At 38.8% G+C, this 26,766-nt stretch overlaps 1 protein-coding gene across 5 annotated transcripts in view; it reads right to left on the bottom strand.

The window, feature by feature from the left end:
- Positions 1-26,766, bottom strand: part of lrp8 (low density lipoprotein receptor-related protein 8, apolipoprotein e receptor) — a 180,022-nt gene that overhangs the window by 77,228 nt on the left and 76,028 nt on the right. For all 5 annotated transcript variants that reach the window (XM_028587196.1, XM_028587195.1, XM_028587193.1 and 2 more), the window contains exon 3: positions 16,517-16,639. In XM_028587196.1, the coding sequence (XP_028442997.1) occupies positions 16,517-16,639 (123 nt within the window). The remainder of the gene's footprint in view (positions 1-16,516; positions 16,640-26,766) is intronic.

A 26,766-nucleotide genomic window follows, 5' to 3' on the forward strand; every position in this document is an offset into this window, starting at 1 on the left:
AAATAATGCCATATTGAATAAAGTGTAGTTTCATAAAAAAATATAGAAGCACAGACACTTTCTTTTAAATTTTCAAGGACAATAAACAAGACAGGGAAAACAATAGAGGATGGAGATAGTCGAGTAAGAAGGAGGGGATAAGGCAGAGCAGAAAAAGGAAATTGAGTGAGATGTGAGAGGGGGAGGGGGAGGTGCGGTCAGATATTGGTCATTAAATGGAGACTGTCAGTACGGGGGCAAACTGGGACCAAGGCAATTAGAGGAAGATACAGCAGAGACACACTCAAAGAGAGAGATGCAGAGGTATTGGGTTGGAATCTGATCATATTAGGGCTTCTTGTGACCGGAGGGCCCTTAAATGCGTACACAATAGACATACAATTTTCATTTGGTCACTCACTTATTCACAAACAATAATGTACTGCACATCTCCCTAGGTTACGCTATCATATATTTAAAGATGTGGACTGGGTTGTATTTTAGTAGTCTATAATTAATATGTTGTTCTAAATTCAGTGTCTGTAGTTTCATTCACATAAATAGAAGCTAGTAGCGGGTGAATAGTTAATCTCTTTCAGGACTTGCACTGCACGCTGTATCAATGAAATGCTTTTCTTTTAGTGCTTTAACCTTTCAGAAGGAGAAGAAAAGACTGGAGCAGACAAAGGACAGGGGGCAGGGGAGCCTTACGATCACAGAGCTCTCATATGCATCAATGATTCATACAAGACCAGAGATGTATGGATCAGCCAATTATTCGGCATTGTAAGGACTTTTTAAGTCTAATGGTTTGATCGGATGCAGTGGGTCATATTGTCATGGTGATGCTCATTAACCTTGTTCCCAACAGTAGTCTTCTTTTCACAAGCTTGTTGAGGTAAGTTTAGGGTCATAATGGCCTGTGTTTAGCAGTGTGTGCCCCAAGGAATATGCACCTTCCTAGGGTTGAGACATTTTGAAATGCAGTTATCTTCTGTTTATTTCTTTCACTGATCATTAACAGAGTTTAAAAAGTTCAAAAAAAAAATCTATATTAAGCAATAATATTTATATGCACATTAGAGCTTAAACAGTGAGTTAGATTAATTTATTAGTTGATCAACAGAAAAATATCAACTATTTTAATAATCACTTAGTTTAGTTAGTTAGTTAGTTAAGTAGTGAACCATCTCTTGTTCCAACTTCTCAGATAACAGCATTTTTTTGCTTTTCTTAGTCATATATTGTTGCAAACAGAATATATTTGGGTTTTGGACTTTTGGTTCAAACAAAACAAGTCACCTTGGACTCTGGGAAGAAGTACTCTAATGACAATTTTTCATTATTTGTAATGTTTCATTGACAACAAATCGACAGTTTAATCGATAATGAAACCAATTATAAGATGCAGCCTTAATACACAAATGTTCCTGTGTTCAGTGGTCCGCCTGCTTCATATTGTGCAGGGATAACAGTTTGACTGAACAGTACTGAATGTCAACTGTACTTACGTTTTGAAAAATAAATATAAAAATCATCACTGTCCTGCACACAGTTTATAAAAAGACTGATTTTCCTTCTTGAACATAAATGCATCATTTGACACAAAGTTGCCTCAGGGTTAATGTGAGCTGTCAAGTTAAGAAAATGGATACAACAATTTGATGGACCAACATGACATGTAAATCTAACTTCACAGGTCAACGGCAATTCTTTCCTTTTACCGTGTACACTCAATCTAAAAAGCAACGCATCACTTGCAATGTGCAGGAAAAGAACGCCTTTCCAATGCGCACTCACTTTGCGGTCACAATTACTTCATGTGAGCTATTTTGTTGACAGAGAAGTGGGGAAGTGTGTGTGTGTGTGTGTGTGTGTGTACTGCACAGTATGCATCATTAGTGCATTGAGGAGTTAAAGTGGGTTTGTCTTCTCATGTGTACTGTAAGTGTAAGGATAGTTACATATATTTGTGGATGCATGACTGAGTGTGTGTGTTGGGTTGTTTGTAGGCATGGGTACATAATATATGTATGAATGCGTAAGTGTGTGTACTTAGCATATTCTTACATTGCACACAGAGAACTAGTGCATAATGTTTCATGGCCATGTAAAATGGAGGAATGGAATGAGAAACAGTGTCAGGAATGGAAAATAACCAATAAAACCTGGTAAAATATACTGTATCAATGTCGTAATTTAAATTTAGTTTTCACCCTAACTGGATTAAAAGTTGAAATGTTTGAAGATGGGACTTTTGCTAATTCACTACGTCAACTACCAAAACAAGTTTCAAATATTAATGGATTTTTCTGAAGAAAAGGGATGTTCTAACAATCTTTCTTTTTACACATTTCTGTGTAATTTTTGACTGTTAAGTTTGGTTCAGTGGGTTGATCCCTTGGCACTGAATGTAAATGAGCAGTTTGGACTTGGAGGTCAAGGCCGACCAGCTAAATCTTGCCTTGAATGTTGAGGCAAGAACTCCACACCGCCCCCCTTGTCCTTCAGATGTGAAATCCAATTTACAGATAGGGCGCATGTGGTTAATATCAGATTACATTTTAAATGAAGGTTAGTGTTGATTAGTGGCTTTCATTGGAACACTGATTTCCTATTACTGCAGCCCTGATGTAGTGAGAGGGGGGGAGTATGCTGGAGAGATAAAGATCAAAGTCAAGGCAAAGGAGAGAAAAAATGATCACAGACAACAGAGAAAGTATCAGAGAAAGTAGTGGGATGACAACAGAACAAGTGGAGAGGAAAATAAAAGCGATGCAGCAGAGTAACAGAAAAAACAGGGAACTTGTGACAAAACTGAAAGAGTCAGAAGTCCAAAGTTTAAGAAAATTCCTAGATAAAAGAAAGAAATGATGTCGCCATTAATATATTGTGGAGGTTTTCTTGTACCTTATCATTTCTGGTACACCAACGTCTCCATCTCATTCAAGTGTAAACGCTTTTTGTTGCGATGTTGCAACTGTTAAAGCTATAGTGCGTAGTTTCTGTCGCCCCCACGAGGAATTCTAAGTAACGACAACAAAAGTGTCAGCTCCTTGTATCCACATGATACAAGGAGGGGTGGGTGCACAGCCCCCACCCCTCCTCCACGCAGTTACTAGTAGCCAAGGAGGACACGGAGGATTACAAAAAACATGATGGACTTTTCAGAAGAGGTAATTATCTTCACTCTAGTTTCTGCATGTGAAATTTCTTCACAATCTTTGAGGAAAAACACAATCTTCTGATCATAGCCATACTGAGAAATACAGAGAGAGTTGTGTGGAGCGGATGTATCAACTCATTTGGCAATGGCTTGAATGTAATGGACGTTCATTAATATCAAAAAGTTACACACTAAAGCTTTAAGCAAATTCCTGCACAAAACGTACCTATAGAGTAAGTTCATGTGATTTGGATTTCTCATGTGCGTCTTAGCTGGTTCAGTTAGTTTTTTTTCTGGGGGTATAAAGTAGATGCTGCAGAGTAAAACTGGAGTGGATGCCCTCTCTCCCTCTCATTCTCTCTCTCTGTATCTCTCTCTCAAGGCTGTGTGAAGGAGAAGAAGGGGCTTGTTAAATGTGGAACCATTAGCACAGTCTAGACTGCAGGCCTGGCAGTGCCGTGGGGGGAAGAAATACAGCGCGACACCAGCACTCTCATAGGAAATTGCCACTTTCCTCCAACAGGCCCCTCTTAATGGTTGTTTAGTAGACGACACCTTGGGCATTAAAAATACTGCCAGTGGCTAGTACCACATCTCAACTAATGATTGCAGGAGAAGGAGGCAGACCAAAAAAAGGAGAAGGAGAGTGGGGCTTAACCTGACAGAAAATTCTGAGCTCATTTTCTCTGTGGCAGTTTAACCAAAGGCTGGGTCGGGTCACAAAGGAAGTGGTGTGAAATTTAAAACAGTGAGCCAAATTATGTGGAGAGTGTAGTTGACTTCTAAAAGCTTCTGACTGGGCTTTTCTAATAGTATAGGACAGCTAGTGGCTGTGTAAAGTTGTCTTTCAAAGTCATTGCAATGGGCTCAGTTGAATTGTATGCTTTAGCAAGTTTAGTGGCCTCAAAAACATTTCAATTTCCTGCACAATTGAGTTACAGGAAAATTTGGAACCAGACAGACAAAACTTTGGAATCATATTATTATTATTTTTTTTAAATATGATATGTATAAACTGGGCAACGGTAAAAAGGGAAGCTGATGCCTGCTCCCACCAATGTGTTCTAATTTTGTACTATACGTTACCTGATCAAACACCTGTTCATTTATATTGGACCAGCATTGAGATTACAGGCAATTTATGTGCTTCTGTCATGGTCATGCATCTTCCTATCTCCATATGATTAATATCTGTATTGTGCATTTTGATTTCTACTGGCATAGAAGCCCTGCTTTAGGCCTCACGGCAGACATTTATCTCGAATTTAGGTATAATTACGTAATAAAATTAGGTGCTAGTGCTAGGACCACAGTAGTGGGACACCTAAATGGAGCAGATTTGACTATGAAATGTCAATTTTATTTTCTGTGAGAAAGATCTAATTTGTCTTCCCTGACTGTACCTGTTCTTATGACCATCTGCTACACTTTTTTTTATTTTGGCCATTTTTGTGTGTTTTTTTCTGCACTCTTGCCTAAACTCTAAGTTGTTGTCCATTATCCCATCCTCTTTCAGTCACTCTGGTTTCTGATTTGTACTTGTCTGGCGACAGTAACTTTTTTTTTTAAAATCGATTATTAACTTATCTGAATCGTGAATCAAATCGTTCTAGAGAGAATCGCGATACATCTAAGAATCAATTATTTTTCCCACCCCTAGTTTTTATCATGCCTGTTTTGTCTCCTGAGTCTGCTTTTGGATACCACATTTGTGATCCAGTGATACTATTTAGGGTTTCCTTAGAGGAGAAGTTAGAGAAAATTATACTGAAATAAAAAAGAGCTGCAATTTTTAGCCCGGCTTAATGAATAAGGAAAAAAGAAGATGAAAACATAATTGTTATTATGCATGGTTCTTTACAAACACGACCAAAAAAAAGGGAAAAGCAATCCTATCAGGCAGTTCCAGCTGCACAAGACTCCCTCTGAGAGCATAAAACATATTGACCACCAATCAATTGTTAAAGCCAAGAGCAAGGGTCACTAATTGAACGGAAGAATGGAATTGACGAAAAAAAATCACATGGTGGCTGTTGCTGCGAAGGTGTTTTTGATTGCCGCATACAGTAAAAACAAGAAAGCAATCTGTTGAAAACAGCAGTTTCAAGTCCACAACCACAACACACGGGTCCCAATGTTTTCTGATATCAAGCTGGTTCAATAAATGTACCGCACCACTGAAACTATGACATTTTCTGTGTGTGGCTTCTGGGAGTTACATTGATAAGGACTACTTACCAGCTGTCATGCTGTTTTTTCATATAATGGTAGTTTCTCACAGGACTTCTTAGGTTCAGTTTTTTCTCTTTCTCATACAGCAGCTAAAATGCTATGTGTCTTTTAATGTCTAGGGTATTTCCTGTTGTGTACGTTGTGGTTAGGTGACTATTCTATATCTTCCTTAAGGGATCAATACACTTTAACTTATTACTGATATAAATCAAGGTAACGACATTTGTGGTTAATGAGATGCCACAAGATACAGCAAGATAAGCAGAACAATGCACATGAGGGCCCGAGATGATGGGCTTACAATATGAGGAGAGAGAGAGAGAGAGAGAGAGAGAGAGAGAGAGAGAGAGAGAGAGAGAGAGAGAGAGAGAGAGAGAGAGATGACCTTTAATTTTTTTTCCCCCACAAACTTCTAAGGTGACATTAAACTCATTGTCAGTATTGACTACGTTTTGTAGTGGAAGTTTCCTTTGCATCAGGGGTGAAGTTTTTAGAGTTTAGTAAAATGAAACAAATAAGACAGTCTGAGACTAGAACCAAGTTGGGTCTTTTGTATTTTATTTAAAACATATATATTTGCAAATAGGAGCAACATGATTTCACAAAAGGCCGCAGCCCAGTGTGGAGTCAGTTTCTCAAATGAGTGAACAGAACACCAGGCTTATATGCATCTTCAGAGTGACAGCACACATGCACTTATCTTAGTATGATGCTACAATTTTTACATGCAATCTGATACACATGAAGACAATCAGGAAATACAAGAGACATCTTGGAGCCATCTCACCTTCTCCTCCCTGTACGACTGTCATCCCCCCAGTTACATCTTAACCGGCATGGGAAAACTAGAGAGTTTTAGGGTGACCTTGTACCTTTATCGGTTCAGGCAACCAGTGCTCACATAATGTTCCAGACTGGATGTCTCACAAAGTTAGAATCAAAATCTACATGTGGGAAATGAGATAGACTCTATCAGCATTTATGAGCGAATTAAAGTAGAAATAAAACATAAAAATATAAGGAATTATGCTTAAATATATGTAATTTTTCCCATTACAGTTTACATGCACATAATATTCCAGTTTTTGCCCTTATTCCGAAAAAGACCATATTCCGACTTAGCTGTTCCCATAGCTAATGAAAGTGAGTATTCCAGCTTCTTGAAAAGGTCAGCGTAGCAATGTTTGCACATATCCAAAAACCTGTTGATATCCAAGTATTTGATAATGTTTAAAAGTAGCTGTGTTTCTCCTTCTTATCTGGTCTCCAGCCTTGCAAACTGTTGGCTGGTTGGGTTGTGTACAGAAACCATAGCAACGCACAGAGCTGACCATAAGCCTGCGGTGAAAACCCTGACTGAGACGCATATTCTGAATGTGCTGTATACATGTCCTAGCAATGCCTCTAAAACCTGAATAATACTGGAATATGCCACATAAATATTCCCACTTAATTGGAAAATTCCATATTCGGAAAAAGGCCTTATTCGGAATATCCAACCGGAATATGCTGTTTACATGACCTGGATCTAATTCGGAATGTTGTCATATTCGGAATAATAGTGGAATATTGGTGTGCATGTAAATGTACTGAATTGTGTCTTCAATTATTTATGAGCTAGATATCACAAGCACACGCACACGTGCACACAAACACACACATACACACACAAAATTAACAAAGTAATTGAAATATTGTGCTACAGTTTTCTCCTCAGTAGTAGTCGTGATTCACTATGAACTCTATAAACCAAGGCTTCAGAAAGTGGGAGAGTCATGCTGTGATGAGATGCTCTGCTTTGAAAGATTGTGTCTTGTAGATGAATGGACTTCATCAGATGGAATGAAATAAGTATTAATAAACCAAGTACCAACTAATTAGCCAAACGTTAACCACAGATTGTCCATAAATGCCCTCTGTCTACATATGACTGGCACTGGTATAATATTCAACCCAGGATACAGACATGAAACAGCAGCATATTCTGTATGGTAATCCATGTATCATTGAGTACCTGACAGAGTCCCTTTCTTAAATTGAAGTATGACAACTTATCATAGCCAGCGTAGTTCAGACTTAAAGTGTGCTATAATTTACAACATAAAACATATATAGTGGGAGAAATGTTGAAGTACTTGCAGTCACAGTAATGCTCAGCCATCACAGTAACTCATAGCCTTGAGTTTGGTTACACAAAGTCTGCTGCCTTGATCAAAATTGGCTCGCGGTGGTTGAGCCAATAGCTGACAACCAGAGCTGACAATCAAAGGAAAAACCTTTTGAACGTAATTTTTTTTCTACATTATAAATGTTCATTCACTGATTGTAGTCTCCACTGAAACAGATTGAAACTGAGCACTGCAAGTTGAGAATCTGTTATGCTTAATTTGATCTTTTTGACAATTTGAAGCACACCAAACTAACAGATAAGAAGAAAGAAAATGATTGAAACTAAGCAAGGTCGATATGTGCATTTGTGTTTGTGCAGTTGTGCTTGTATGTATACCGTGGCTAGTGAGTGAAACTCAGCTCAGGAAAAAAGATTCTTTCCATTAACAGAACATGTAGCAAAAGACTAGAGACAGATTAGACAACTCTGACTGGAGTAGAAGATCAGAGTGACCTCAGATTGCTCAGTCTTGTTGCCAAGACACTACATTAAAATCACACACACAAACACACACGCATGCTCATGCTCACACACACACACACACACACACACACGGCGTATGTCTCTTTCTGAATATTGTGTGCATTGGTTTGAATGTGTTTGTATGACATGTGTCTCTCTTTTGATGGCGGGGTCAAAGAATTTCTACCTGATTGAACGAGAGACGCAGGTGAAGAAACAGAGAGATGCCTAGAGAGAGACAGAGAAAGGGTAGGGAGGGAGACAAAGAAAGAAAGAAAGAAAGAAAGAAAGAAAGAAAGAAAGAAAGAAAGAAAGAAAGAAAGAAAGAAGAGAGAGAGAGAGAGAGAGAGAGAGAGAGAGAGAGAGAGAGAGAGAGAGAGAGAGAGAGAGAGAGGCCACCTGGGAAATTACACCTGCCGCTGCCTCAAGCATGAAATTGAAGCCGTCCGACAATGCAACTCACTGGATCCTTGCCGTTCATATTCCAAAGTAATTAACTAGCACAACCTCCAGCCTCCATGCTATAATACGCTGACCTGCCTATTGTCTCAGCACACGCAGACAAGGAAAAATCCACATCAGTACACAGGAGCAGGTGGAACTGATGACAGCAGGAAAATAGAGATTGAGGGGGAGGGAAGTACAAGTTTCAACTTTAGTTGTGACCAAAGGACAGCTGGCTTCACAGTGATGTTACACTGAGTACGTTTACATGCATACCAATATTCCACTATTATTCCGAATATGACAATATTCCGAATTTGATCCAGGTCATGTAAACAGCAGATTCCGGTTGGATATTTAGAATAAGGCCTTTTTCCTAATATAGCATTTTCGGATTAAGATGTGGGATATTCTGGTATTATTCGGGTTTTAGAGGCATTCTTTGGACATGTATACAGCGCCTTTGCCTCAATCTGGGTTTTTTAACCGCAGTTTACAGCCTCTTGCCTGTTAACGGCTAATGGTCAGCTCTGTGTGTTGCTATGGTTGCTGTACACAAACCAACTAGCCAACAGTTTGCAAGGCTGCAGAAAGGATCAGAAGGAAAAACACAGCTCATCATCAAAGACTTTGATATCAACCGGTTTTTGGATATGTGCGCACATCATAAGCCAACCTTTTCAAGAAGCTGGTTGAAGGAATGAAAGAGAGAGGCTGTGTTCGCACGGTCCAACAAGTCCGCCATCGCTGGTAAACTTTGAAAAAATCGTATTTTGCCCAGCTACATGTAAACGGAAAATATTAGTGGGATGTTCACTTTCATTAGCCGTGTAAACAGCTTAGTCTGAATTTCATCTTTTTCAGAATAAGGGCAAAAAACAGAATATTATGTGCATGTAAACGTAGTCCCTAATATCTTTGTCCAGTGCTGGATGATTAAACATCAGATTTTACACAATTTCAATATAAAGGTACAAATCTATATAGGAGTTACTTTACCATGTGCAATATGACATAAAGAGCTGCTCATCACCAATACATAAATCCATAAGTAATAGTCTAGGTTTCAGACACTTCTAAAAAAACATTATTACAAAAATTATTCTTAAAAATAAATTTAACAGCTAACCTCAATACAACAAGTCTACAGCCATGCTAACAGCTTTGTTAAGGTGTATTAAAATTACAGTACTTTGTTAAAATTGATAAATATACTATCATTTTTGACATGTTTCTCTCTAACACCATCTTAGTTTATAATTTGTTGATTAGCACTAAACACAACGTACTGTGTTTAGTGCTATTTATATAATACATATATTATATTTTTACTGGATAAGTGAATCATTTGACCTGCTCATGTCACTAAATGAAGGGTCACCAAAGTCAGTAGGCATCCTTCTGTCAGGAACATGAATGTCTGTGTGCAAAATTTGCTAGAAAAAAATCCAGTAGTGAGCTTATATAATATTTCAGTCTGAACCAAAGCCAGAGCCAGGCAGTATTACTACCAAACTGAATTTCACAGCAGGTATTAAAACATAATAAAACATGACTAACACTAGTGTTGAGTTACAGCATAAAGTCAAAGAGCAATCATTGTCATCAGCAATATCCTTGTCATCAACATCCTGCAATTGTAACTAAACAAACACCAGACTTCCTCCTCCCTATTTAAACTCAGGAATACAGACGTTGCACTACCTGTTGGTTTGACTAAGTAGTACCAAGTAGCAGTTGTCCACTTTCAATATCTTCACTACAACTGGCATCAAAGAAGTCAGTAGTGATTTGATACGAGATCTATAAATCAAGGCTACACAAAGTGGGAGAGAAGTCCAGCTGTGATAAAAGGCTCTGCTTTGACACGTTGAGTCTTCAGATGAATGGGCTTCATCAGATGGAATGAAATAAATAGCAATGTTTAAAATCATGGCAGTTTGACTGCCCTGTGTCGTTGATTAGGTTGGCAAAAAGATAAAATTAGATGATCAGTAAAACGTACTAAACAAATCAACATTTATTAAGGTGTAATACAACATTTATAACATGTGACTCTGTGTACTATACATTACTATTGCAATGTTTTTTAAGAATGTAAAAGGTACTGAGTTCAGGGCCCGGCACCGATAAAGACCAGAGTATATTTTGTGGAATAGTACAATTATGAAATAAATACAGGTCCTCATATCAAAGAACCAAAAGTTATTTTTTCATATAAATGAAAATCAGAAATTCATCATCAGTAGCAGACCCAAAGGAGGGGTTTTATCTCAAAATGCTCTACCGTGTGTACTTTGAGATTACTTGACTTCTAAAAGTTATCAAAAATCTCATTTGTGTTTGTCTTTATTTTCTCCCACTTATGTCTCACAATGAGTTTGGAGGTTTTTCAGTATAGCTTTTGTCAGCATGCCTCCGAGTATGAAACATGCCTGAGTAAACTTGTAATGATTAGATTTCTTGCATTGATAATACAAGACTTTTATGTTATGAATATAAAACATCAATATAATACAAAGCTTAAGTGCCCTTAAACAGTTTTCTCTCTATAGCCAACATTTTTAAGCATGGCTTTGACAGCCGGGGGACGGAAAAAGTGTGTCACATGTCGCTCCAATATGTGGCTGAGTGAGGTTGGCTGAGTGTCTTGATGTTGCAATTCAATAACCTTTATCTACACAGAGACACTTGGGTGGCGAGAAGGGCTCTTTTTATTCCCTGGAGTGTGGATATGCAGCAGCAGAGCTGAAAGAGTGTGCACACATAAAGATTGAGTTTAAACAACGCTTGAGAGATTCTACGCAGCTCCTCTAATCAGCACTGATTGTCAAACTGCAGGATCTTGCTGATGCCACTCAGAGAAAATGGATGCTGACTTTGTAATGTCTAGACCCCGGGAAATCAAAGCTTTTGATGTCTGGCACGTGGATTATGAACATGGGTGCCAACAGTGTAGCACATTATGTAAATTCAATTTGAAATTCAATGTGAAAAAATACAACTGACCCAATGGAAGTCAATGATAAGTCTTTTTTTTTTAAATTTTTTTTTTTTTTTTTTACACACAGATAACTATTTCATTCTTTAGCATTTAGTTATCAGGTACAATTTCCTATATTAGTAACAAGCACCAATGAAACATTTAGTGAATGAGGATGCTTAAGCACCAAATGTCTGGAATGAACTCCAAAACTCCTTAAATCTAGAATCACTTCCACCATTCAATACTTTTAAAAACCTTTTAAAGTCAACTCTGACTGAATAGTGTAATTGCTTTTAACTAGGCACCCTTTAAGTTGTATGTCTGTATTAGCTTAAGTTAAGTGTAATGTCTTGTTTGTGTTTTAGTATGTATAGTGTATGTACGGAGATTTGTGGTGTAGTATGTAACCTTTGTCCTGTCTTTTATGTATTTTGAAACTTTTTGCCGCCAGTGTTGGCCAGGAGTTACTGTAACTCAATGGGACTTTTCCTGGTTAAATAAAGGTTGAAGACGTTTTAATGAATATTCATTTGACTCACAGCTTTTTCTAGTGTATATGACAATATATCAATAATTAATCACATTATGTTATGGATCGGGGTGTTTTTTGTTTAGGAGAGTAAAACCATGGAAAGTCAGAACAGGTGCTCAACCTCAGAAATAAAGCTTTGTCTCACCGTGACTTTTTTTTTGTACTTGAGGATTTTGTTGCCTGTTTGTGAAACAGCTTTTAAGACATTTGATTCAAAATTTTCAACATGATTTTAACAAGTTCCTGCACTAAAAATGTTTCAACCTATCCAAGTTTTCAAGTTATGAGGGTTTTTTTTCTCCATTTATTGAACCTTTTGAGACTGTTTTCAAGTGTGTTTGTTGTTGGCTTGTTTAGTTAAAAAAATAAATACTAAATTACTGTCACTTATTCAGGAATCTAGTGACTTCTAATAGTACTTCTAATATTACCAATGAGGCTCCCGCAACAACTACTGAGCGATGATGTCTGCACTTAAGACCGGTGCAGAACAGTGTATGCAGAGACGCGTACTCTTTCATGCATCGCCTGATTGAGCATATTCTCCAAAATCCCCTCGAGGCCCAGATTCATTTTCACATGTGTAATTACAGACAACTCCTAAGGAGCCTGTGTGTGTGTGTGTGTGTGTGGTTTCAGAGGCGTCATCGGAGGTCCATAGTTAATCAGCAGTCAACCAGAAGTCTCGGGGATCAGCCCATCGATTTCCTCCCAGGGAAATCAATTCAATCAAAGGCATTACTTAAACTAAACTCAGATCAGAAAGTAGAGAACATACAGCAGGGAAGACCAAGAGACCAGAGAGGAGGATGTGATAAAAGATGGTAGGCTCGTAGAAAGAGGTTCACAGGATGTAAGGACAGGCAAAAGACAGAAACATAGACAAGTCATTGAATGGCATCTACAGTACAGTATGGCAGATTATTGGTGTTCTCCATCGCCATCATCAAAACACCAAAGGAGGGAATATCTCTGGAAGAGACTTGTACAGTAGAAAGTTTGCCCAAGACCATTAAAGCTGTGCTGGTGGCTTGTGGTAGCCCAACACCTTAATAATACATTTTACGTTGGTTTTTACTTTAATCTGTCACCCATCTGTTTACAATGACAGTCTCGCATTGCCAGACCTATCTCCACAGCGCTGCGGAGAAAGGTCTGGCTAGTCCAAACAACATTCCTGTATAGGAGTGCTCTGGTTTATTGGCATTTCTTTAAACCAATCACAATCTTTATGGGCGCCGCCATGCGCCGGACGCAGCAATGGGGCCTCTGCAAAATAGCCTCGGGATGGAACTTGTTTGGTGGAACCTGTACACGCATGAGAGACTTTTTATTAAAAAAAAAGAAGAAAAAAAGATAAACATAATTTGATTGTCGGTTCTAGCTCAGAGGATGTTTCCCAAATCGACTGGAGTTTAGATTGCCAACACAAAGAAAGTGGAAGGTGAGGGACATCCGGCTGAAAATGAGAGACATCCGGCGGAACCTCTGGTGGCACCGGAACTATCCCGTAAGTAAAGCGTTATGGTAGAGATTTTATTTCACCATTTATACAGGTAGCTATCCCTTTTAATATCTTCTCATGGATATTGGATTTACAGACTTTTACATTAAACTGATGAAGTAACTTTATTTTTCAGGAATTTAAATCAACGGATAATCGATTTATCAATATGTTTTAAAACTGCATATACCTTAATAGAAGATTTTTTTTTCTTCTAGTGATACTTTAAATCTCTTACTTAATGTAAATACACTACTATGTTCTGGTACAGGCATACACACACAAAATCACGTAAACATTTTGCTGCATGCCATTATATACACACACACACACACACACACACACACACACACACACACCTTTGAGGATCGATGTGGTTGAGAAAGTAAGAGAACTCACTGACCTTGATTGGACATAATTAGACTTAACCACAGGTCCACTTATCTGATGAAAAGACTTACAGATTCACCTTGTGATGAATACTAAATACAAGCATCGACTCTAGCTTTAAACACACGCTTAGGGCACACTCATACCCTTTATAGGCATTGTGCACATATACACACACACACACACACACACACACACACACACACACACACACACACACACACACACACAAACCCACACATGTCCTTTGCCTACCCCTTATTACTTATTACTTTGAGAATCTTCAAAGGGCTCTTTGATCACCTCTTTGAAAATCATCTTAAAATTGCAAATAGGAGCTGGCCTGTAGATACAGCCATATGGAGAGTTTTGTGATAAGACCGACAGTGGAAAGCCTGACCACTAGCAGTTCTGCTCTGTCTGACTTGTCTTTGGAGGAACACTGCATTTGTGTGAGATTAATATGTGAATCCCTGTGAAATGCCAGTGAATGTTATGGTCTGTTTGGATTCTATTATTATTATTATGACTTCCAAACTCTGCCAAACTGGTCATTGTGATATACCAGGAAAGCCCTGTTCAAGACCACTACATCACTCTTTTGGAGTTAAGACAGGTAAGGTACAGGTTAAAGGAGACCTATAAGCCATGTTTAAAGACTCATCAGACATGACAACACAGCACAGCTCTTTATACTGCTTTGAGGCAGGATTTTACAACTCCGGAAAGTTACCGTGACATTGAAATTATCAAGGTAAGTGCTATAAGGTATTTTACCTGGATTAATTCAACAGACAATCCTGTTTTTTCTTTTCAATGGTGCCTAGGCTGTGCCAACACAGTTATCTGAATGTAGAGCATGTGCTTTGTCTTTGTCGATCTGAACATTAGCTTCAAAAAAGTTTAGTTCTAGAAATTTGGACAGCTTTGAAAAGGTAACAGGAAAATGCATCGACTTAAAAAAAACCACGGGGATTAAAAAAAAACTGCAAGCGGGGCACCTGGGTAGCTAACCTGGTGGAGTGGGCACCCATATGCAGATGATCAGTCCTTGACGCAGCGGCTCAGGGTTTGAGTCCAACCGGCGGCCATTTGCTGCATGTCTTCCCACTCTCTCTCCCCCCTTTCCTGTCTGCAGCTGTCTTGTCTATTAAAGACTAAAATTATCTTTAAAAAAAGCCCCAAAAAACACTGCAATCAGAATTTTGGCAGCTTGAATATGGATCACATTCCCCAAATAGTATGGTATTTTCAGTAGTTTTAATATTTGGGGCACAGTTGCTTCCAAAGTCATACAATTTCTCTCTTACGAAACTCACCTAATCCTTACTCAAAGTCATCCAAACGCCTTCTACTCTTCGCTCTTAAACCCATATTTAAACTTATAGTATCAGTCGTTTAACGCTGCTTAGCACCTCACACTTTATTCTCATCATTAATATCCTTCTGACTTTCATCCTTTAACCCAAGCATACAAACACACACCTGCTGCGTATAACCTCCCTGCCCCACCGCACGTAGTGAATAGTGGGTTACCTCTGCTGATAAGATAAAAAAAAAAGAATCACAGTGGGCAGTGTTCCATTTTTCATAATTGCAACCGCACGAAATCTCCCCACCTGCCAACCTTTTGAACAGCAGTGTAACAGGTAAGGTCTGTTCACAGGTTTTGGTCAATTTCTATATAAAATACATAATTATACTCAAAAGACAAGCTTTAAAAGTCACATTAGCTGATGTTTCGGAGTATTTCAGTGCAGTTCAAAAGGTCTCTTGGTTGCTAACACTGATAATGATAAGAAATGTCCAACACCCAGAGTAACAACATTGTACATTGTAGTTTTTTAAGCAATAGTGGCTGCATTGCCCTTCACAGAAACTGCTTTGTCGCATTTACAACTGTTCGTCCTACAAAATGGGCAGCAATACAATACATCCTAACTATAAACTGACAAAACACTTTCCATCAATGCTTAATAAATAATGTGTGAACCTGCACACAATGCAACAAAAATGCTGTTAAAATGCACTGCCAAACTGACCTATTGAACATGAAAATAAAATAAAATATTTTCCTGTGAAACCGATTGGGATTCAGGGGTGAGTAATTATTTCTAAATCTCACTTTTTCCAATTGTGCTCTATAGGAAATAATGAAAGAAGCTGATGTCTTGTCCACTCTTCCGCCCTCTATGGCCTTGATCAAACCATACGGTCTGCGTGTGACGGGGCAGCCAAAAAAAGACCCTGAAAGCAATTTTCGGAGGCAATGTGCAAGAAAGAGAAGATTGGCACAGTGGCTGGAGCACAGCAAAATGTGAAACACTGAGACCGTGCAACCTTGGGAGTGCTTTATGCTGGAGAAAATGTGTGTGCGTATGCATGTGTGAGTTTAGGTTAGTTTAAACAGAAATGACACGACTGTAAAAGGGACAAGAACAGTAACATTATGCTGGTGTGTATACATGTTTTAGAAAATTCATGTATTTTTGTCAACTTTCATTTCATTAAAAACATACATGCATGAATGAACAAAGACACACACTTACACTTTTGAGACATCGAATGTGTGTCTCCTGAACTCTCTGACTTTGTCTTCATGGCATTCTATCTGTCTGCGTTTGCCTGTTTGTCTGTGTTTGTGTACTTACTGCAGATCGCATCAGCCTCGTCTGAACCGTCTGCACACTCCGGCTCGCCATCACAGCGCCACCTAGCAGGGACGCACTGTCCGTTCTTACAGGCAAAGTCTGTGGTCGCACATGTCTTCTTTGCTGTGGAGACAAAAGAGAACATACAACATTACTATTACTATGACTCAAAGAAAGGTGAAGCGGTAAAGCTACTATCTACTGGTCATTAATATGAATAGTGAATCAACTCAGTCCCAGTTCTTAACACAGTGTCTATTAGATATTGTATTACATATTTAATGGGAGCACAGGAAGTGAATAGAGACAGAACACACCTATAGAAATTGCACACACCTACTGACAAGTGATGCAAATGTATGAAAAAACTTTAAAACAATAAGTGGGAACATGTCAAAAGTTTGATAATCTACTTAACAAGGCAACAAGGATAGGCAATTAAAATGTAACATATGTCAAGAGTAATTCCTGAGCACCAACTTTAAACCAATTTTGCAGTCCAATTTTACTTTAACCATCATGTGCAACTTGTAACAGGAGACATGAGGCCACACCGAGACTTTTTTTCACTTGACAAAGATCCAGCATGGATGAAAAAGTCTAGCCTGGGATAACCCTGACGAACTCCTGGCAAATTTGAGATTTGCTCTGCAAGTCAGTCTGGCCAAGAGCCCATTCAAGCACATTTCCATTTTTTCCAAATCGAGCCACCAATCAAAACCGTTGAGATGGGCTTTATATGATGACGATAGCGCAGCGAAGGCGAGCAGCTTTTTGTTTACATTCAACATGACGGCTACCTCATGTCGCTGCTACGCCACCCGGATTGTTGGTCTGATTGGTTGAAGGACTATCCAATTGCGCCCAGAGGCACTTGAGCGGCGTCCGTTGGTGACGCCCCTTTGGAAATGAGCTGCGAATGAACTTTGCCCAGACCCACTCTCAGTTACAGCTGAGAAGGGTCTGGCGTCAGCCAGGCTAGAAAAAGTCTTCAGTTTCCTGTTGAATCTATACTGATGTTCGACATTTTGACAAATATTGTTGAAATTCTTTTCCTGAGGACATGATTTGTTAGATCATTTCAGTAGTACACATTTACGTTTGAAATGTGACTCATTAAGAATTGAAGTTTCATAAAGTTGGTTTGGTAATGTCAAAATATTACATTTCACAACCTCAAACCGATTTAAAGTATTATCTGAGGAATAAATCCAGTAAAAGAGCTTACAGGTGGATGCTCTAGTGGAGGAGCAGCTTTTTCAATCTGAGCAGTTTGCTTCTAGGCAGAGTGAATGAGCACTGCATTGACAGCTTTAGTAGTTTGCAAGATTGTGTTGTGTATACAGCAGTGCAGTGATTAGAGCATGTCACATGTAAGCAGAGCAGCACTCCTCAGGTTTGCTTGCCTGAACTGGTTCAGAGGTTTTGCTCCATTTCAACTATCCCATGATCCACCTTCAGGGTCCAGCCTGGTCTTTGCAGAATTGGCTCTGGCTAGCAGTTTTTCTGATACCCTAAAGACTCCAAAGGTTTTGTGCAGTCGCTTTCTCCAAGGAGGGGGAAAATTGAAGCACTTGAGTCTGTCACGGGCCTAAGCAAAACAATCCCTCTCTTTTGACAGTGAGAGCCACTGAACAAGAGAAAGCACTCGCTTGCCGTGTTAGCAATGCCTTGCCTCGCCATTATAACATATACTGTACTATGAAGGGGGCTGACAAATGGAAAGAAAGTGTGTGTGTGCATGTGTGTGTGTGCGTGCATGCAAAAGTAACAGTGACTGCTACTGTTCCATTTTCTTTCACGTGAGCCTGGTGTTAAACCACCTCACCCACCCATGGTTTGAACCAGCTGAAAATGTAAGTTGGCAGAGTGCTAGGCTAAAGCAGTGTAATGTAGCATGGGCAATGATACTGTATGGACATACTGTATAGTTAGCTCAATCATATGTTTCCTATTTAAGATCACTATTTCAAAGTTGAAAGAATAACAAATAAATATGAAATCAATTAAAAGACAAGGAATCAATTTATTTGAGCAGTGATAAAAGGCCAATTATTCCCTGGGTGATAGTTGAACAATATAGAGAATACAAGACTATCTCTGCCTTTAGATATGCACTTATTCTCCAAACAACTTGTCAAATAAAAAAGATCCAAAATCCTTTTGTTGTTTTGATGAGGTTTGGTTTGAATCGCAAACGCTTAAAAAAAAAGAAATCTCTATATAATGATGAAATGCTCTTCACATTTGAGGAATTAAAACAAAAATACAAAATTCCCACTACCAACTTCTTTGAATATGCACGAATAACTAGAAAAGTAAAATAGATTTGATCGCTAAAACACATAATTAATAAATTTATAAAATTTATAAACATAATTCTTTAGCTAAACCCTCTCTCTCCCCTTTAGGAAAAACAATGAAAGACCATTTATAAAAAGGGTACCCACCAAATATCTATCCTTTGAAAATGTTTATGTGCTGTTCGATACGAAATAAAACCCTTATGCCACGTGCCATGTGCTTTTCTTTTACAAGAATTTAGCAGGACAGCATTAGTGCACTGATTCCAAATGCTGAACTACACAAGGAATTGGTCCACCTCTGGCACTGAATATTATATATAATCCTATTCCACTTAGCAAGGGAAAAGCTAGCCGACTTATTAGCTTGTTGTTTATGTGTGTAGCCTTGGATGTCCTATGGTGAGAGGTAAAAGTCAGCGTTATGACTGATGGCACAAGTGCGATCCACAATAATAAAGTAGAGGAACTGACAGCATCTCAGCATCTGTGGGGACCGATGCTTTCTATATGTATATTATATGGATGACAGGCAATGTATAGCAGATTGAAGAAAGGATAGAGACAACCACACATTCACCAGTGCAGAGTATTGATTCTAAGTAGAGAGAGAGAGAGAAAGAGAGAGAGAAAAAGGGAGTCTTAAAGACATGAGAGGGATGGGATTGAATAAGGTGTAGGCCTAGAATAAATGAAAAAACATGTCCCTAGGGATCACAGAGTAGTCAGAGCCAAAGACAAACGGTAAATAGAAAAAGGGGAGAGAACAGGGAATCGGGGTACAGAAACAAAAGACAAGAGGACGTTGAGGTGGGATCTAGTGTAATGGCATCAGTCTTCACAAAGGACTGAATAAATCCTTTTCCTTCCTAGCAGTGTGATAGCATAAATCCCATCTCTTTCTGTCCACCCTCCCTGATTTTTTCATCATTCCCTCCATCTCTGCCTACAGCCTGATAACAGAGCCAGCTGTAGCCACACACAGAGCATTCACTGGGCAGTATAATTCACAATACTACTGTAGATCACAACAAAGCTGATATGAGACACCCACAAATAACAAATTTTCTTCGCCTTTGTGTCATTTCTCCTATGACTGCTCATCCTAATCTTCTCCAAAAGCCGCTTGTTTAATTCAGTTGGGAATGCAAAATGGTGCAGGTAACAGACACTCAAGGGGATTAATTAAAATGCAGAAGCCAGCTAACGCCTATCCATTTCTTACAACCCATTCCTTGTCGCATGTTTCTTATCTTGAGGACAAAATGGAAAATAATACCATTCACCTTGGCCCCTACTTCTGGGGGACCAAAAGCATTGAGTAGCGGCTGTTCCTCTGTGAGCAAATAAAGTATGCTTTTAATTAACCTGAGGATGTATTATGTTACTCTCACATTTATTAAACAGTGGCACTGGAGAAAGATAAATACAACACTGTGAGAAACCACTGTGAGTAACTGCCAGAAAGTTTCTGTAGAATATATGATGATAAGTGGACATTTTTAATCATCTGTGGGGAAAAGACTGAAAAATTACAGAACTGGTATTATCATTATGAAGACTTTACTTTGAAAATGACATCCCTCCCACTGTAAGTAAAAAAAATGGTAGTATTTAAATAAAGCACATTATGGAAAGCTATTATCATCCATCTTGAAAAGTGAGAATTACATTCATGAGAGTGCAGTCATTTGGAGTTTTAAATACGGAATGAATAGTGATTAGTTTTATGTATGGGAATATCCCCAGAGACGGGTTTAGAAGGAAAGTGTTCATGTAATAAAATAAGAATGTAAATACTGTAGGGTTAGGGTTAATTTTTTAGCTGCAACAGGCATATATATATATATATATATATATATATATATAGAAAGAGAGAGAGATCACAAATTGTAAACTATGTGGACATTCGTACACTCACATTAAAACAAATGTGTAAAGACATAAGCACATTCAAAAATAAAGATTTGACCATGCTTCTCAAGAGTTGCTGAGGCACACACAAACGGCTGCTTACATTTACATTCTGATGCACCAAACATCATATACGACTCATCCATATGGAACAGCCTAAACCTGCCTTATGATGTGTGAGAGTGAATGTGCAGGAGCCAACACTAGGCCACCCCTCCCCTAGATTTGAAGAATTATGTTAGTTTATACCTCTATTCCCAGAAAAAGTCATTCATATTTATGTGAAGACCAGAAGAGCTCGAGCTTGCTCAGGTGATTTTATCCACATTCTCGAGTCGTCACTAACTTTTGTGCACCTTTAAATTGCATCGTTCCGCTTGTTGAGCAACACATGCGATGACATATATTTCTGAGATTTATTTTGTTAATATACTTTACTGATTGGAGGTTGCAAATATAGCTAAAAGGCTGATGTAATGCATGTATATGTATATATATATATGTACGGATGTGTGTATGTATGTGTGTATATATATTTTTCTTTTTTAACCTAATGTCTGTCTTACAGCAAACTTATTCTGTACACTGTATTCATCAACAGGATTTGAATATTTAAATCTGTTTTACTGCTCTTTTATATTTGTATTGTTCACTGTAATCTTCTTCTTATTTTTTTTTTTTAGGTAGACAATTTTAAGATCTGTCCAGGGACAACAGATGAAAAATAGCCTTTTGGCTAATTCTGGTGCATTTGCAGCAATGTTAATTAATGTACACTGTCCCTGTCAAATAAACTAATAAATAAATAAATAAATAAAAGAAACACAGGAAGTTAAAAACAGACTGTGTTTAATGTTTAGGCTGTAAACATCCCCACCTGCTTCGTTTGGCCAAGTACAAATGTTGGGTAACATGACGGATGATCAGTCCTGTGATGCTCTACATATTATACCTTTATAGGGCCACGCAAGGCCAAACCATTAAAATAATGCCCATTATAGAGGTGCATGGGGTGACCATGTGGGCACAGTACACTTAAAAGGTGCGATGACTGTCGACCTTTTCTATAGACATAGATAGTGTGTTAATCTTCCACTGACATTCAACTAATGTCACGCTCTGCAGACCCCCATGATCAATGAGTGACTAAGCTGACCCAATCATGTTCTTATGACCCACACACACACACACACACACACACACACACACACACACACACACCTCTTAGGATTCTTCACCACATCCTCCTGACGACATGATATGGGACACTAGTGTTCGACCTGGGAACAGGTGAAGGTCAGCGCCTTCCTTGAAGTCATTCAATTTTCACACCTCATTACACACACACAAACACACGCAGAGTGAAGAGGAAACGGAAATAAAACATCCAACAGCACGATAATAGCTAAGGGAACACTGTGTCGCCTCTAATTAGGATTTGTTGACTGCAGTGCCTGAATTGTTGATTTGCTCCAATAACAAAGGTCTGAAAGAGAAAACCGATGCTCTAGTGAGATTATTTACCAGCCTTCAGTCAGAGACAGCGACACCTTTTAATATGCTTAAGTTCCAAGTGCAAGAGAACAAAGCTGGCATGCTTTGTTCACCAGCCGCTTTGAATTGGGAAAAACATAGTCTTTTGAGATGCAGATGCTGCGGATTTTAGGATAGTTTGGGTTCTCTCTTTGGCTTTATTTAGTCTAAGGGTGGATTCAGGTACAATGGGAAGTCGTCTTGCTGTATTCAAGCAAATAAACTGCTGGAGTGTTGTGTTTTTACAGTCTGTGTGTTTATTGTCCCCCAATTGTAAACAGTAGAGATATTAGCTGTAACAATAGACACCAGCTGTTTGTGTGCAGTGTGCCTCTGTACAGTATTATGTGTGCAAGTGACTGGTCATACAGAGAATCATCATAAGTAAACATTTCCATTGCATACCAGGAAGTTCCAGCAGGTAATATCCTTCCTGTCTCTGTAAAGTCATACAACTCTGGATAGCCACGCCCTATTCAGCCCGGTTGACAACATTTCAACTTGAGCATAACCGTATGTGTCTTTGAAGGACTATATTTGTTTAACCTCCATCCATGTCTTTGACCTTCTGTTGCCTCTGAATTCTGTCTTTATTTGTTGGCACTCCCCTATCGGGAAAAATAACTGCAAAGAAATCATTAAAATATTAAACTTTTCTGTTTGCTGCATATGTAATTTGAACCCAAACCCTAGCAAATCATCTCTGGCCCTACTTCTACCGGTTAACAACCCAGTTAAATTTGGTTTAAAATAACCCAGTTGGAATTCACCACAATACCAAGAAGAAACACAGAGAAAAGCCCAAACTGGCCAAGTCTAATCTGTGTCCATGAAATCTGTAGAAACGCCAGAGAAAATGCTGTGGTAACCACGTCGCACTGCTCAGGTATTCCATCACTTTGATTCTGATCAAAGTGTGTTGAGCAATTCGCAGGTAACAGAAAAGTCCATTTGAATAAAGAAAACTAACCAAATTCAGGTGACAGAAATAGACAAAGACCTTCATCAGTGTTTTATTATTATTATTATTATTATTATTATTATTATTATTATTAATAAATAATATTATTTAATAATAATTTAATATTGTTATTTATTATTAGTAGTAGTATTTCTACAGTCACGCCTGTAAAGATTAAAAGCCTGGTTTACGCTGAATAAAGATAGGCTCTAATCACTAATGATTATGAAAATTGGTTTCAGCCTCATCCTTTTCAGTTGGGAGTTAACTTCCCGCTCACTGTAAAGACTTGTGTTTACATCCCTCATTATTTTGTGAATTACATGGAAGACTAAATGGCACAAAATATAATATACTTGTTATTGTTTTTTTTTTAAAAGAGCGGCATTTAACTGTTTTCTTTTGAAGGGTAATCTGGAAACTGAATGTATGCTCTGCAAAGCCAAGTGTAGTACATGCACACAACACACACACACAAACACACACACACACACACCCCTATCTGGAAAACACTGTACATTAAAGACAAACAGCAGAGAAAATACATTGCACACTATGCCTTTGGCTGAAAACAAGTCTCAAGGAAGACACAGTAACGAAGCAAAGGGAGAAAAATGAGAAACGAAAAAAAAAGAGAGCTAGAGAGAATGGAGAAAGAATGAGCGAGGGAGAAAGAGGAGAAGAAATGGATGGTCCTCCAGATCGTTGTGATCGGCTAAAGAGCTAAAGAACGCAACGTGTCAGGAGAGGGAAAGAGGCCGTTAATCAGCGAGCAGAGGTCGTACCACAACTTCGAGGGAGTGGCGAATACTCCACGAATCGTATGTGTGAGCAAGCGAGCGAGACAGAGAGAGGGATGGGGTAAAGTAGACAAGTATAATATTTGTCTTTTTAGGAGATTAAAGTCTTGTCCAGTTTCCTATATCCGACAAAGAGATATCGAGGCAAAGGACAAAGAAATTGTTGAATAATAATCAAAACATAAACCGCCCACTGACTGATTGAAAATAAAAGGGCAACTCAAATGGCAGCTTAACGTTTCTAACTGCCAAATACAAAGTTTCCCAAACTCTTCAAATACTATCGTGACTGTAACTTAAATCTGTGGCTAGAATTGGCATTAAGTATGTGTTCAATATTATCAGAGAGGAATGAATAAATACTATAAATGTACATTATTGGGAATATAAAGTCTACTAGGCCAAAAAGTGCCTTTGCGCCTGAATTTGAATGCACATGCGCACAGGCGTGTGTGAGTGTACGCGGTTGTGAGAGTCAGATGTACACACTACAAAGGCCGGAGATGTGAAGAGAACTCATGGACCGTCGATCCAGACAGCAGACCAGATCAAATACACTATATATTATGCTCCTCACAGCACATCAAATACCACCTATCAGTTCAAAGAAGCTTGTTACCATTTCACGATCTCCCTCTCTAGACCAAGAGAGTCTAGGGCAGGGCAAGGTGCAGTCTCCGGACTTTTGAGACAAAAAAAAAAAAAAAAAAAAAAGTGAATCATTGATTTGGGTGGGGGGGGGGGGGTACCAGAGATGAATACAGAGACCTGGGTGACAGTTGCATCATGTGGTAGAGGAGGATTCACCTGAAGCTCAATGTGGCGAAGATGAAAGAGATGGAGGCAAACTTCAGAAAACTGAGATCCGGGGCGGCCTCTAGCTCACCCATTAAGAGCGTTCGCCCCACGTTGGCGGAGTCCTGCAGCGGCGCGGGTTCAAATCCGACCTGCTGCCCTTTGCTGCGTGTCGTCCCCCATCTCTCTCTCTCTCTCCCCTTTTCCAGTCTATTCACTGTCACTGTATATTAAAGGGAAAAGCCCCCAAAAAATTATCTTTAAAAAAAAAGAAAACCCGAGATCCTTCTAACTCATATATTTATTCATTGGGACCATCAGACAGGCTAGAGGGTAAGCAAAACACAGACGGGAGCAACTGAACTACATCTACATGTTGAGGAAGCACATATCTTCAAATTCTCTGAGTTTCTTGTTGTGCTGGATGGGGAAATCAGAGAAGGGAATGCAAACAGACAATACATTGATCCAGAACGCTGGGTTTGTCCATACTGACGTGTTGCATAGTTGGTGGGGGACTAAATGACAACTTTACTGTGAAAATTATACAGTATACTTTATATACTTTATGTATTCACTTCACGTACTGCAGCTGTCATGTTTGTTTAATACAGTTTTTTTTTTTTTTTTTTACCATTATTTCCCACACTATTTATTTTATACCTCATGTTATAACAGAGCCACACTGCAGCTTGGTCACACTGCTTTGATTTGATTTATATTCTTAATATGAACAACATAAAGCCTCAATGTTATCGTATCCACTGCTTGAACAACACCATTTCTCTCTGGGACCAATAAAGTAGTCTATCCCTTTTTAACCACTTAAATAATTATTTGGCAAGCAGGTGTCGTCCTGCTTTCGAGAAATAAATAGCTTCCTTTACTTTAACAAATGAAGAAGAACTGTGCAAAAAAACTAAACGGAACGAAGCAATAGCAGTACTATTCATAGGATTTGAAAAGGGACATTTTCTAAATGGAATAAAATGATATAAAAGTAAAAAAAAAGACACTTTGTGGAACGCTTGTCAGCTACTACTCATATACAACTACTTCACAAAGGTTAATCTCTCTCTCCTGTGTCTGTTTTACCTCTGTAACAGTTTACTCATTTCAAGAAAACAGATTGCACCACTTTCTCTGTCTTCTAAGCTGTCAGAGAAATGTGAAGAGCCTTTGTATGACTCAGTTTGGGGGATTAACATTATTAGGAGCTGAAAGAGAGAGAGAGAGGCTGCGGTGCAAAATAACACTATATGTTTTACATTATTGAACTAATAACTTTTAAGTCGCTGTGAAAACTGCATTATAGAATTGCACAAAATGTGTAAATACACACAAAGGATCAGCAGAGGAAACCCACTTTAAACACCCTGCAACCTGCTCTCTCTTGGCTCACACCGGCGAGAATAATTAAAGGCCAACCATGTTTGCCTGACACCTTTACCAAATATTGGAGCTCTTAAATGACTGCTTAATTCCTGTTTGTCCTAGCGGACATTTCCTTCTTCTGTTACCTGTTTGACGCATCCAAAGTGACTGCGGTGCCTCACTGTCAAACCAGCCTGATCACTTTGTCAGAGATGCAGCAAATATTTCGATTTAAAGATACAGTGTTTTAGAATGCAATGCAAAAAAAAAAAAATGTTGTGGCCGATACCAATGACGTGGCCAATTAAGGTGTTTCTAGTCTATATCCTCGACGTTCCACTTCCGGGATTGCTACGGTGTCGCAGGAAATTATGCTGGATGCATGTCTTTTCGCCGATGTCCGTTTTCTTCCACTTTCTTGGTGTTGCAGTTTTAAACTCCGGTGGCTTTATGAGCACTATGGTTAACTGCTCCTCAGATCTCTACATGGTAAACTGAGACAGCTAGCTAGACTGTCCAATCTGAGTTTTCTCACGCACGACTAAAACAACTTTTGAACGTACACGTTCC

This window comes from Perca flavescens, chromosome 9 (assembly GCF_004354835.1).
Source record: "Perca flavescens isolate YP-PL-M2 chromosome 9, PFLA_1.0, whole genome shotgun sequence".
Taxonomy (NCBI): Eukaryota; Metazoa; Chordata; class Actinopteri; order Perciformes; family Percidae; genus Perca; species Perca flavescens.